This window comes from Cottoperca gobio, chromosome 7 (genome assembly GCF_900634415.1).
Source record: "Cottoperca gobio chromosome 7, fCotGob3.1, whole genome shotgun sequence".
In the NCBI taxonomy this organism is placed as follows: Eukaryota; Metazoa; Chordata; class Actinopteri; order Perciformes; family Bovichtidae; genus Cottoperca; species Cottoperca gobio.
In genome coordinates, this window is record NC_041361.1 from 11,427,399 (window position 1) to 11,442,365 (window position 14,967).

A 14,967-nucleotide genomic window follows, 5' to 3' on the forward strand; every position below is an offset into this window, starting at 1 on the left:
TAATAAAACTGATTGTAAAGAGAGTCTTTGTATTTTTGCTTTTTCATTCCCTCAGTCCAAAAGGTCCATCTAGAACAGGGATGGACAATTAATTTTTACAAGGAACCACATGAGAAACCCGAGCTGTGTTGGAGGGCCGAATCAACAATAAATTGAACTTAATTCTGCTCAATATTAATTTTCTCCCATTGTAAAAAGCAGTACATTATATATTTTGATTAGCTGCTACTGTAAATCAAAAGAATAAGGACATTCTCTTCCAATAAATATATGAAATTGTGGAGTGGGTCAAATAGGAAAATACTCCTAGAGAAGTAATAAACAGTAAAAACAATCATTACATCATTATTTTATTTTTAACATGTTATTCTTCACAAACCAATACTGAGAAGGTGTTTTACAGTATGTAAAGATAAGCAATTAATCAACTTTATACAAAAAGCAATAAGTGCTTTTGATGTTTTTCAGTTCACTTTACTTGTTCAGTGAGAAACATCCAGTCTGTCTTGAGCTTGAACAAGTGCACTGAAATCTGGTTGAATGTCTGAGGTGGATATGCGCAGGACAGCTGACAGCTGACCATCAGTGATGGAGGATCTGTATCTGGATTTGTTGAACTATATCACTGAGAATGTCTGTTCACATATGTAGGTAGATCCAAAGAGGACCAGAATCTTCTGAGCATGTCTCCTCATGTGTGGAAAGTTCTCCTCTTTCAGGGAAGAGTAAAACTCAGGCAGTGAGACTGACCCAAAGTGCTCTGACAGAAGTGTGTCAGACTGCAGGTCAATGAGTTCAAGCTGAACATCACTGGGTGCATCATCCACATTGCATGTAAATGGGGAAAAATCATGTGCATTTCATTCTCAACTGTTTTAAAGTCTTGAAATCGCCTCCAAAACTCACCATGCAGTGCTTCTAACATGGATGAGTACCTGTGGAGGTGATCAGCTGATGGTGTGGCTTCCTTCAGTGTTGGCAAGTGGGTGAGAATGTTGTCCTCCATTTGGCTTGAGAGAAGCTGCAACTTTCTCATGAAAGCTTTCACTGCGCTGTACATTTCATGCACAAAAAGGCCCTTGCATTGCAGTTTGACATTTAGTTCATTCATTAGTGCAGTCACATCTACAGCAAAACCAAGGTCTGCCATCCAGTCTGCATCTGAAAGCTGTGGGACGTCTTTTCCTTTCTTCACACAGAAGTATTGACTCTCTTCTCTCAGGTCCCACACTCTTTGTCCAGGCTGAGCCACCTGACAGCGGCGAGGTAGCCTATGTCACGATATTCAGTCTCATTTTCCTCCAAAAGTGCAACAAACTGTCTGTGATTCAATGCTCTTGCCCTGATGAAGTTAACTATTTTAGTTACAACATCAACAACATGGTTAATTTTTAGAACTGACTTACACAACACTTCCTGGTGTATAATACAATGCAAAAATACCCATTTCTCTTCAGGGTTAATTTCTGTCACTTTATACTGCATTCTCTTCAAAGTCCAACATTTTTCGCTGTCAGATTTGGACAACCATCCGTTGTCACGCCTGCCAGCTTGTCCCATTTCAGTCCCAACTTGTCCACACATGCATTTACCTCCGTGAACAAATCACTCCCTGTTGTTGTCCCTTTCATTGACTGCATGGCTGCCAGCTCCTCCGTCATTTTGAAGTCCTTAGTTATCCCACGTAGGAAGATGAGTAGCTGGGCAGTGTCATTCACGTACATCGCAGCTCTCATCCAAAACCAAGGGGGAAAAAAATCAAAGTTGACCGCTCTGTTCTGCAGCTGAAGCTCCAGATTTCTCAATCCTTCTCTTCTCCGGGCATATGAGTGCTGCAGAATCCACCAAACACTCCTTGATAAACTCTCCGTCAGAAAACGGTTTACTTTTACTAGTGATTTTGTGGGATAAGACATAAATTGTCTTGACAGCTGCATCTCTGGATGTGCAATGTTTTGTAAAAAGTACTTGTTGGTTTTGCAGTTTAGTTCTTGAAAGGCGACTCAAATTGTAATCCTTGAACACAGCGACCTGTGCACCACAAACTAAGCACACTTTACCTTTGACTTCTGTAAATAAAAGTTAATTACACCATGCACGCAATACAATGGTGTTGCTTTTATTTTGAAAAGAGTGCTGTTAAAAAATATATATATACTTTTTCATATATGTTATAATTTACGATTGTCCTCACGCGGGCCGGACTGGGCCGGCCAAAGGGACGGATGTGGCCCGCGGGCCGTACAATGCCCAGGTCTGATCTAGAATATTTGTGTGTATATATAATGAAGGAACATATGACCAGTCGTTTTGTTTTTTTACTCTACACAACTCACAAGAATATTCAATGTATATCCTGCTGTAAATTTGGATATATGGTACAGAATTACAAAATAACTATTATTCTGCCTTCGTCTGCTGAGTTGTCAAATTGTATATTTGAATATATGTCTGTATTGAGAGAATTTATAATCACATTGTATTTTTTCTAAATCATCTTGTTTTAATACATTTTCCTCTATATTTGAACTAATTTAAACACATTTTCAATACTTATGTTTTCTTCATGTTTATGATATTTCGCCTGTGAAAACATTGATTTGTTTTATTTCTGTCATGACTGTTTTATATTATGAATTTAATGAATTAAAATGTCTACGTTATACAAGTGCTTAAAATTGTATGTTTGAATGTAAAAACTCCAATAAAAAAGTTCTAGAAATAGGAAAGGCTTAAATGATCTAATTGTCTGTGTCTCGCGATAATGAACGTTAGCTTGGACGATTACGTCAGTCTTTGTGTATACACGTGACATCTTTTGTCCAACCAGCCTTCAGTTAAGACGAGGCGAAGCGCGCGAGGGTGAACGAACGTGCCTGTGTTTCCTTTAACAGGCTTCTCTTTTTATTTACCATGGCGTCCAGCAAAAAAAAGCGACAAAGTCATGTTAACAGCGACTCTCAGGATTTCTAACAGCATAGCGAACATATTCACCGGCAGTCAGCCCGACAGAACCGGAGCAGAGGGTCATTTTGTGGAGGGATCCATCATTCGCCTCGTCATGAAAAACTTCCTGTAAGTTACTGCAGCTGTCAATCAACAACACCGAACAACGTCTATAAACCGAAACTCAACTGCCGCCAGCCTGCAGGAATATCGTTATATATCATGTACATATTATCACCTTGGTGACCAACGACGACCAAGCTAGTAGCACACATGCTAACATATTAGCGCTAACTTACGCTGTATCAGGATGCTTTGATCATACCGGTCATCATTGGAATTTCAAAATAAGGGAAATGTTCTGGCGGACTCCGCCCATACCGTAACAGCTCTGAGCCAGCCAGCCCCAATCCATATCATGCAAATGTCAACACATAAGGGACGGGTTCAGGAAATACATGTTTATTTAAAGTACTTGTACAGACATGTTTATAAGATGTATGTATTTTAATTGCATATATACATTTTATTCAGTGTGGGAGTCCCTAGCATCTGCAAGGGACTTGTAAACATAGGTTGCAGACTATGCCTGCCGGCTAGCTGAAGGCTACATTATATTTGGCGCAAAGCATTGACATCTTTACCTCAGCTTTGGTCACTTGGTCTGCCCCCGAAACAGATCTTGTGACAAATGAAGTCATTGACAGTGTATGTTTTGTGCCTCTTGGGCGTGCTTGTGCTTGGACGATTTTTCATGCAGGCGAACATCGCTGCCGTATGCAAAGCTAACATTTGAATGGCACACTTTACAGAAAGCATGAGTTTGCCCGACTCTGCTTTTATTAAATAAGGGAAGGTCTCCTCTCATTTGTCTAGTTACTTGCATACAGTTTTAACTTTTTTGGCAGGTACAACTGCGTCTCCACCTATCTCCCATTCACTGTGACTCTCATCATATGTTTATTTCTTCTTCTTCTTCTTCTTCTTCTTCTTCTTCTTCTTCTTCTTCTGTGTTATTGTTCCTGTTTTCTTCTTCTGTGTGTTCACTGGCGGATAACGTTTTTCAACCAATGTTAAACATAATACTGCCACCTAATATACCGGAGGCCACTTTACCACTGTACTTTTTTAAATTAGGCCTATTTTTATTTTTGAAAGGTTAAAAATATGGGATGATTACGGGAACATATTTAAACGGGAGGACAGCGGGATAGAAGGAAAAATATGGGATAATCCCGGGGGAAAAAAAGAGAGGGTTGACAGGCTTTGATCTGTATCTAAACATCACATAGTCGTCAATTAAGCAGCGACATAATGTGTCAGTTGTTCCAAGACTGTCCTATAACAGTTATTTATTCACACTGTGACTAACTCACTATATCAAGTACAAAATCATATGTTTTAAGTCCATGACTGTGAGATGCTGTTTTATTAGCATGCTCATAATGTCTTGCGTAAATGAACGATAGCTTTGACAATGGTGAAAATATTTGTGTATATACATATACATGATGATTTGTCCAAATAAATATTTAGTCTACTAAATTGAGTATTCTACCCAAGTAATTAGGTATACTATACTAAATATACTTTAAATACATTTGGGAGGTGAGGATCGACTTCAAGCAAGTGTTACTCTTTGAGTCTTCAGTACAGTGGGAGTTGGTGTCAAAAAGCTTTAACTAGTACATCCGTATAACCGGGTCCTTTATAAAGTTTAAAGGATTGTCTGTGTTGTTAGTTCTTGCTCTCTGTGCCTTCCAGTTAAGCCCATGTCATTGTAAAAGGACAGTTTTTTTTATTGGGTCTCTCATTAGCATGGTCTTGATAAACTGTGTGGAACATTATTATTGTAAACCACTCAGATCCGGAAGCACCTTGTCTTATACAATTTAGTCAGTGCATCAAAGCCTTACCAATAGCCACACTTCATCTGAATTTAATGAAATCGGAATGGTATTATGGCAGACTTTGTGATATCCTATCGTCGTCCAACAAAATCGATTATTATATCGCACTGTGATAAAACTTTTAATGTACACCCCTAATCATTTTTGATGTATGTGGAGGTAGGTTCGATATCAAGCAAGGTGGCCCACCCCTGCTATAAAACACTGCATATAAATGCCTACCTTGTACTCCAACAGGACCTATGACTACTCTGTGGTGCATCCTGGACCTAATCTGAACATGATTGTTGGAGCCAATGGAACTGGCAAGTCTAGCATTGTGTGTGCCATCTGTTTGAGTCTGGCAGGGAAGACCGCAATCCTGGGCAGAGGCGACAAGGTAAACAGCAGAGTAGCACAAACAACTTTCTTTACATATAACCAGTGAGTAAATAAAATGCATGACATAAGGTTAATAGAGGAAAGGTTTACAGCTGATAGCAAAAGCATGAAGCAGGTGATCCCTGAACCAGTGTTGATCCGTCAAATTATTTTACAATTTTATTAGCACAGAAATAAAACTATTTGTTTATTTTTCCCTGTAGGTTGGGCTCTATGTGAAACGTGGCTGCCATAAAGGATTTATTGAGATTGAACTGTAAGTTTTGTGAAAGGGTATGCGCACTGTTCATTTGCTAATAGCAAGCTGTTAGGTCAAATATTGTTTGCATTTATTCAGAAATTTCGAATGAATCCGTTTAGAAATCGTGACAAATAAATCTTGTTAACATAAATCAGCATTTTAGAAGTACAGACAGTTCAACCTTAAACGATGCTACTGTTTTAAGCTATTTAAAGATTGAGGAATATTTGTAATATATTTCTTTCCTAAATGTATCTGATTGTAGAATCAAACCTTTTGTTATTCCAGTTACAAGAGTGGTGGTAATGTAGTGATTAACCGAGAGATCCATGTGGAGAACAATCAGTCGCTGTGGATGCTGAATGGAAGACACTGCAACCAGAAAGCAGTGGAAGAAGAAGTCAAGGCCCTGCAAATCCAAGTCGGCAACCTCTGCCAGTTTCTGCCTCAGGTATGTTTGTGTCAATTAGGTTTTCTATTTTTCAAACGTAGCTTTCAATATTTGATCAATGTGTCGGTGTGTAGACATGGAAAACACAGAATAAGGACACTGTTACCTCCATTAATCCTCACGGTTTTCCTCTTTTGTCCATACAGGAAAAAGTGGGAGAGTTTGCCAAGATGTCCAAGATTGAGTTGCTGGAGGCAACTGAGAAGTCAGTGGGACCACCAGAGATGTATGCGTACCACTGTGAGCTCAAAAACTTCCGCAACAGAGAAAGAGAACTAGAGGTAAACACAATTGTCGAACAATTAATTGCTATCAAAAAGCTGTAGAAAAGATGTTGGAATGAGAAATTCAGACGTCTTTAACAACACAAAATCAAAGTTGCACCATCTATTATTGAACTTTTTTCCTTTTATTTAAAGATGTAAAGGCAGCATTGGTTTGTTTCCCTTTTTAGAACGTTGTGAAGGAGAAGACCAGTTTCCTGGAGAAGACCAAGCAGAGGAACGAGAGGAACAAACATGATGTAAACCGTTACTACGAAAAAAAGAGGCATCTGGACGTGATTGAGTTACTTGAGAAGAAGAAACCATGGGTGGTGAGTGGTTTAACACTGTACGAGTGGGAGAGATAAATAAATACAGTGTGCAGTCAGAGTTAAACTGAATGGTTTTGACCATGTTAGATTCTTTCTCTCTGATACTAGGAGTATGAGACCACCCGTAAGGAGCTTGAGGGCGCGAAAAAGGAGCGAGACGAGGCCAAAAAGCAGCTCTCTGCCCTGAAGCAGGCCCAGGCGCCCATGCTGAGGAAGATCCAGCTGATTGAAAACCAGCTCAAACCCACCGATGCACAAATAAAGGATAAGGTGAAATAGCAAATGTTATGGGTCGAAAAGTAGAAATACTGATAATGATTTCTTTCAGCCTATTTAGTACTCATGATCTGTGCGTATCTATGTAGCTGAGAGGTCTAGCTCTCAGCTCCCTCTGATAGTTGTAAATGCACTTAAAGTGTTTTATGGGGACCCTCTGTGGGCATGTACGAGGAGTTCACATAAATTGTAAGCGCATTATAAATAAATCAGAGCATTATGCTGCCCATAGAAATGCATAATCAAAATGTTGAAGACCTTTTTGAGCGGCACCCTTGAGAATCCTGCCAGCTATATAATTACATTATAAAGTGGATTTATTTCTTAAATAATCAAAAGGTTTACACTTCACATTAATTACTTTCAAAGTAGGCCTAACGTTGTTATTAAAATAAGTGGCTAGTATGTTTGAGCATATTTTTCTACAGCACAAAGAATACTGGCTTGTGATGTTTGATATTCTCGTGATGATAACTGTGAGCGTGTCGTTTTTCAGACTGCCGCTATCAAAGAAGCGTCTCTGAAGTGCAAACAGAAACAAGATCAGTTGGATCGAAAACACAAGGAGGTGAGAAAGAGGACGAAAGCTTACAGACCATCACAGCTGATATTAAGTGCTCTATGTTGTCGTCATCTACTATTACAACCCTCTGGTGGACTTGACCACGTATGGAAGCCGATCGCTTATATCTTGGAAAAAACTAGATTTTCCTGTTAACGTTGATTGTTTCATATTTGTGTGTCATCAGAACATTACACCTAATTCATTAATCCATTTTGTAACTAGGAGCTTTAGGAACATTATTTCAGTTAATTGAACAATATATTTCTAGCTTTGTATCACGTAAGAAGAGATAACAGAAGCTTGCATTTGAATGCTATAACCTTTATTTTTATGATGCAATCTTTCATGTAGTCTATGTTGCTATGTGTGACCTTATCTGCAGCTCTGTGCTGTTCATAGCGAATGATAACTCTCCCTGTTTGTCCTCTTCAGATTGACGATATTAAACAAACACAAAGGCTGAAGCAGATGGAAGAGGAAGACCACCAGAAGCGAATCAGCAACACCAGACGGACCATTGACGACTTGAAGGCAGAGCTTGCCAAAATTGGCGACCAACCCGATGTGACGCCGCAGATCAATGCTATCAATGTCGAGCTGAGGCAAATCCGGGAGGAGAGAGCCAAGATCGAAGGAGAGAAGGCCGACCTACGCAGGGAGAAGGACAACATCTATGCTGAGTCGATAAGTGAGTTTCTCACAAACTATATCTTCAGTATCTTCTGAACCAGTTTACACAAACAAAGATCTAATCCTGCTGCTCACACGTGTATCACAGGATGTGGTTTCTGTAGATTATGTTAATTTATTTTGCTTTGCAGTGTTGGAGACAAAGCTCACGAACATGAACAACTTGATGAATGCAAAAGAGTTGAAGCTGCGAGCACGCCACAGGGACACACACACTGCCCTCCAGTGGCTCAGACAGAACAGACAACTCTTTGGTGGACATGTCCATGAGCCGATGATGCTGGTGGTGAGTCCCCGTGAATCATGCGGGTAACACTTAATTGTAACTCAACTCCCTTTAGCACTTATAAACACAGCATAAACATTTGAATACATTGTTTATAAATGCTAAATGCGGGTACATATAGCAGGATGACAGAATAAAACCTGTGCGTACAGTGCTAACTGAACCCTGAGGGTTCTTCTCTTAGCAGTGCGTCTTCACAAAACATTTGCAGCAGTCATTGTTGTGATTGTGATGCTTTTTGTATCAGTCGCACAACCTACATGCTAATCCTTTCCTCATTACTCAGATCAATGTGAGAGATCATCGCTTTGCTAAATTCGTGGAGACCCACATTTCGTTCCACGATCTGCGGGCGTTTGTCTTCCAGAGAAAAGACGACATGGAGATGTTCATGACCGAGGTCAGAGTACTGCAGATTATGTTGATTCTGGGTGGATCAGATGAACAAATCCAAACTTTGTGTGTGACATTCAGTTTTTACCTTCCCAGTTAAGTAATTAAGCTCGATGTGTTTCGACCTTCAGGTCCGTGACAAGATGAATTTGAAGGTGAACTCCATTTCTGCTCCAGAGGAGTCGTGTTCTGAGCGGCTGCCGTCCAGAAAGATTGAGTCCCTGAGGTGAGAGAAAGTTAATTTTACTTGAGGCATAATAACCTTTAAGATCAAATTTAAACTTGTATAGTTGTGACTTTTTAGTTTATATACTTACTTTGTTATGTTTTAATTTCATTACTTATTTGTAGACGTTTCGGGTTCTTCACCTACCTACGGGAGATGTTTGACGCCCCTGATGAGGTGATGAGTTATCTCTGTCACCAGTACAAGGTGCATGACGTCCCTGTGGGCAACGACCAAACCAAAGCCATGATTAAAACGGTACGTTCCTTTTCCCACATAATTCAAGTTCTCACAACACAACAGCAGGTATTAGTGTCATTAGTCATTTAAAACTCATCTTTGATAAAATAAAATGTTGTCTATCAAGATAAATGGCGTAGGTTGAGACTGGACTAATCAGTGAGGTTGGTAAAAACACACCACCAATAAAAATCACATTTAATACAATTATTTATTTTTCCCTAGTGCCTTTCAGAGAGGTCAGAAAGTTGAATTCTTCAATGCGTCAAAGAAATGAGTTGCTGAATTGAAAATATAATTTAATTGTGTTAAATTGTTCTGTGTTTTTCGTTGGGTATCTGACAGGCGTACATTTTTCTCCTGATATTTCCAAGCTGGGCCATTAACGTTAAGAGAACCTGTTAGAAATTCTTAATGTTTAACTTTGTATTTAGTGTTGTATTCTTTAAGTATAAAGGTGTTGATCTTTGTCTATCATTTCCTTCCTCTCAGGTGATTGAGGAGCCCTACCTCAAGGTGTTGTACACAACAGAGGAGAGGTACACATTGAAGAGGTCACATTACTCTAACAAGATCAGCACCAGTAACTCTGCAGTGAATCCTTCCCAGTACCTCACCATCACTGTGGACGCTGAAGAGAAACGGCAGCTGGAGCAGCAGATGAAGGTAAGGGACAGACAGGGGACCCTTTTTTCAGATCCAAGATTTCTCTGGTACTCTTGTAAATACACCTTGAGACATCTTAATATGCGAGAGTTTAACTGTTAACCCCCACTGTGACTAGACCTGTGAGTTGAAGTTACGAGAAATTGATGAGCGGCTGAAGGCCCTGCAGGCGGAAGCTGTCGCACTGGATCGCCGTGACAATGAATTGTTAGCAGAGAAGAAGCATCTTTCTGAAGTAAAGGGCAAAAAGAGACAACTGGAGCAGAAAATCAGTACCAAACAGGACAGGCAAGTCTGCCTAAAATAATCAATTGGCCCAACAGGCACAGCATATTTCTCTATCTTGTAATTTGTTGGCATATGTGACTTGATCAGTTAATTGTCTCTAGAGATGTATTGGTTTGGTTATGCAAATACTCTGGTTAATAAATTGGTCTAATTCCCTTTTGTGGACTATGTTTAGTCTGAAGCAGATGGAGCAGAGTGTCATTGACCTGCAGAAGATTGAAGAAGAGACTAAAGAGAAAATTGCAGCTGTCAATTCCCAGAAAGTGACCATAGTTGCAGCGTTCATCGCCCAAATGAAGGTTTGTATGAATGAACGTAGACCTAAGGAGCTGTGTGACTGTTTGATAGCTTAGATATGATGAAATTTAGATTTATTTATATATTGTTTTAATTACTTTAACCATGATGCTTTTCTGTGTCTCTGCATCTTCATGCTTCTGTCTTTCTCGCACTAGAACTCTAATTTCCTAGCAGACATTATGTAGATATCTTATTTGATTCATTAAACGGGGAGAAAGACCATTGAATATAGTGATAGCTTTTCTTTTTTGTTATGTTTGAAAAGCCATCCTCATAGTCTTTGTGTCTCCATCGTCTGTAGCTGAGGGCCAAGCTGACTATGGAGAAGGTGTACCTGGCGTTGGAGACGGTGGGTCTGATGGCTGAGAAGACTAAGCTGGAGAATGACTGTCGAGAAGGCGCCTCTGAACTCAAGGCTACTGATGTGAGCGTTTCACTCCCCTTTATATGCAAAGTCCTGAAAGTTTGGAAAAGGAATTAACTTAAAATAAAAATGTTAAGTTATGTTTTCAATGTTAGCTCTATGCTCATGTAATATTTGAAATAAAACATACAATCAAAGTTCATTTGAAAAGCTGGTGAAATAAACAAAGTGACAACATACATAGATTGCTGTAGGTATAAAGGAAATCTGTTAACTTTATTTTTTGCAAAATGCATTTATAGTAACACATTTTAGATGTAATGATAAAGGCTTTAGGAGTCTGGATTTCTTGCATTAAGTACCTTGAAAGTGCTTGAAAAGTGTGTGAATTTTACTTTCAAAAAGCTGTACGAACCTGCTGTACGGTACATGATATTAACTCCTCTTATTTCACAATCTACTCCTTGTTCTGTATCTTTGGTGTCTGCTCACTGCACTTGCTCCTGCAGCAAAGATGCAGCCGTCTGGAGCACAGGAAGGTCCAGCTGATAGAACAATGCAAAGGCCTGATGAAGAGAGCAAAGTCGATCTGCAGGATGCAACATGATGAGTCATTAACTGAAGAGCTGCGTAAAGTTAGTGTTTATCACACTGTTTATTATATAGCTGAATAAATCAAGCCTCAGACACAATACAATACACAAGATAATATTGATATTAGTTTGTAAATATTCATAGTTATTTTTCCCCCCGTTAATGCAGGCTTTCAGCGAGCTGCCTGACACGCTGGACGAGATCGATGCCATGCTGAACGAGGAGCGGTCCAGAGCCGAGTGCTTCACTGGCCTCAGTGAAAGTGTAAGAGCACATGAAACTGTAATCTGGCCATACAATGCTGTTAATTGTTATTTATTAATCCATTCTTAAAAATGTAGACACGACGCGATTAACTCACAATTCGTTTTTTTGGCATTCTTTCTTTTTTGGCTAGAAACGAGTGAGTCTGAATACGTCGTGGCTTGTACCCTCAGAGTGTGAATGTTTCGTACTTTAATTCTTCTTCTCTTTGAAGGTTGTTGACGAGTACAACAGGAGAGAGCAGGAGATCAAACATATGGAGAAAGAGCTGGAAGATAAGAGCAACGCCCTGAACTCCTACCGACAGAACATATCAGAGGTACATGATACGTCACTGCTGGGTGATTCCTCTCCGATTGTTATGTAAAGAAATATGGTTCAGTGTGTGATTTCTTATATGACAGAATGGCCATCCTGTGAATAGATGTGTTTGTAGTGATTTCTGTATGCGTCTCACAGGCTAAGGAGCGCTGGCTGTACCCGCTGAAGCAGCTGGTGGAACAGATTAATGTCAAGTTCAGTGATTTCTTCCGCTCTATGCAATGTGCAGGAGAGGTTGATCTGCACTCAGAGAATGAGGTAAATGCTGAGAACACGGAACGACACGCGCACTGACATCTTGGGGTCAAAGAGTGATTTCAGTGGTTGTTTCCTTTTTGAGGATTGCTCATAATTATTCACATAAGATGGTGTTGATATGTGCAACAGATCCGACCACAACAGATCTAATGGTCATTTTTTAGTTTCAGTCGATAAGAATTTGAATTATTACCACTCTTTTTAAATGCTGTCTTTCAATGCAGGAGGAGTATGACAAGTATGGGATCCGAATTCGGGTGAAGTTCCACAGTAGCACTCAGCTCCATGAGCTGACGGCCTATCATCAGAGCGGAGGAGAGCGCAGCGTCTCCACCATGCTCTACCTCATGGCCCTGCAGGAGCTCAACCGCTGCCCCTTCAGAGTGGTGGACGAGATAAATCAGGTAGTTCTCGCTCGCTCGCTCACACACACACAAACAAACAAACAAACAAACAAACAAACAAACAAACAAACAAACAAACAAAGTTGCATCAGCTTTGCTTTTGTTGAACATGTCCACACAAACAGCTGCTAAAGAGGCATGACTAACCCGGAGTCTTTGTCTCATAATATAGGAATTATGAGCCAAAACATAAAAGTGCCAATAACTCTTATTAAAACGACAATAGTTTGTTTTGCTGCCCCCAGTATTCTGGGACCTGTAGTATTAAACCGCATTTCCTGTTACCACCAGTAAATGGGGTTCAAATCAACCGGGCCTGAAATCTTAAGGATTGTCACTTTAATGAGATGATAATGTAGCACATCTTCAGATGATAAAACAACCAATGCATGCGAGACAATTTACAAATCATCGTTTTGTTCTGTCCTCTGAAGATTTTGCATGTAACTTAAGGATCTGCTCACTAATATAAGTTGTTAGCAAAGCAGCCAAGTCGTCACTTTTTCTACACAGACACAAAACATTGACAAAGACAGATGGAGTTTATATTTTATTATTTTAACAGGAATTTTGTAACAAAATTGTGAAAAGTTTTTTTATAAACCCATTTAATGCAAAGGTTAGTTGCCCGCTGCTTGCTTATGTGGATGTGACTGAAAGGATTTCTCTCTTGTGTAGGGAATGGATCCTGTAAATGAGAGAAGAGTCTTTGACATTGTGGTCCGCACGGCCTGCAAAGAGACAACATCCCAGTACTTCTTCATAACACCCAAGGTGAGTGTTTGTACCTTGTTTATAAGAGTGTGTGTCCACATATCGTTTTTTCTGGCAGCGAGGCTCGTGGGGGGAAGTCACACGTAGACACAAGAGCTCAGATGGTAAAAAGAGATGGATCTCAATTAGTGTGTATTTACTTTTACTGTGTATTCTATGATGGCTGCAATCAATATTTTGATATTAACAATGGATCCCATGACTACGTGTGTGTGTGTGTGTGTGTGTGTGTGTGTGTGTGTGTGTGTGTGTGTGTGTGTGTGTGTGTGTGTGTGTGTGTGTGTGTGTGTGTGTGTGTGTGTGTGTGAAAGGTATTGTGATGAGAGAGAAAAACTCTACAGTTCCCCTGAGCTCAACTGAATGCTTTAACATCTTTCAGCTCATTGTTTTGGTTTAACGGCCTGCAAACTTACGATTTTCGCTCACTCTCACCGCTCTCATCATTTCTGCCGTTGTCAGCTAAAAAGTTCCAAAAATCCACTGTTCACTTACTACTCTGCACCTAACATCAAAAAGACTGTTAGCAACTAGCTGGTGAACATAGCAGAGCATTGAGCAGCTAAAGAGGCAGATATTTCCCTCAGGTGTTTGAGACCAGAAACGGAGTTAAAAGACTGATTATTGGACTTTCATTCATCAAGTGGTCAGACTCATGACTCCAAATAAATGCCAATGTTAGTCTATATCTGCTGGATGTGTAAATAAGCAGCTAACACGTTTGCTATACAGTATAGTATATGAACTTAAAAGGGGAGGATATGTCAGTGTTGTGTTCTCAGCTTGTTTCTGCTGCCCCCAAGTGGTTAAAAAAAGAAGCATTTATTGCAGTTGTAAAGTGTTTAGTGTGAATCTGAACGTCTGCTGTATTATGTGACCCGTGAGAGTCTTTGTCCTTCTTTTGTTCCTGAACTTTTGCTCCTGCCATGTTTGTCTTCAGCTGCTGCAGAATCTCCAGTACGCTGAGGAGATGACCGTGCTTTGTGTCCATAACGGCTGCCAAATGCTTCCTCCCAACCAATGGGACGAGAAGGCTTTCATCAAGCGGTGTCTCCAAAGAAAAGCTAAGGCATGAACCCACCATCGGACCTGTCCTGCATGAATACAATTAGTTTCCAGTTCAGTGAGTTCAAAATATACAACTGTTAAAAATGAATATGTTTATCATTTATTATCATTTCTGTTGAGCTCTTTTATTTCAGATAGAATATGCTTTATGAAGGTTTTAATTGTTCTGTGGAATGTTATTACAGAAGCCTAACGTTATGTTTCAAATGGGAAATAATTAAGCATATTGGTGTTTTCTCATTTGCACATTTTTCCATTTAGGCAGCTGCATGTTTGTTCTTTTGATAATACAAAATATATACCAGTGTTTCTCATTTCTTCAGCAACAACACATGCACATGTTTTAATATGTTAATACAAATATTCAGCTGTTTCTGTTCTTAATGACTGTTGACATTTATTATTCATAAAATATCTTAAAGGAAGTTTTTGAATAAAAAATAAAATCATGTTATTTTGATCACCTTTG

The 14,967-nt window shown here is 39.6% G+C and overlaps 1 protein-coding gene across 1 annotated transcript; it reads left to right on the forward strand.

Moving 5' to 3' along the window:
- Positions 1-2,898: 2,898 nt before the first annotated feature.
- smc5 (structural maintenance of chromosomes 5) lies at positions 2,899-14,958 on the forward strand. The gene is given in 25 exon segments (XM_029435405.1): positions 2,899-2,964; positions 2,966-3,075; positions 5,094-5,235; positions 5,441-5,493; positions 5,767-5,929; positions 6,076-6,210; positions 6,384-6,524; positions 6,633-6,794; positions 7,297-7,368; positions 7,798-8,053; positions 8,187-8,341; positions 8,628-8,741; positions 8,866-8,960; positions 9,086-9,218; positions 9,693-9,866; positions 9,985-10,154; positions 10,330-10,453; positions 10,756-10,878; positions 11,328-11,453; positions 11,581-11,676; positions 11,891-11,995; positions 12,136-12,255; positions 12,480-12,659; positions 13,338-13,433; positions 14,371-14,958. Coding segments are annotated over 25 exon segments (3,231 nt in total). The 5' UTR covers positions 2,899-2,913; the 3' UTR covers positions 14,506-14,958.
- Positions 14,959-14,967: the final 9 nt, after the last annotated feature.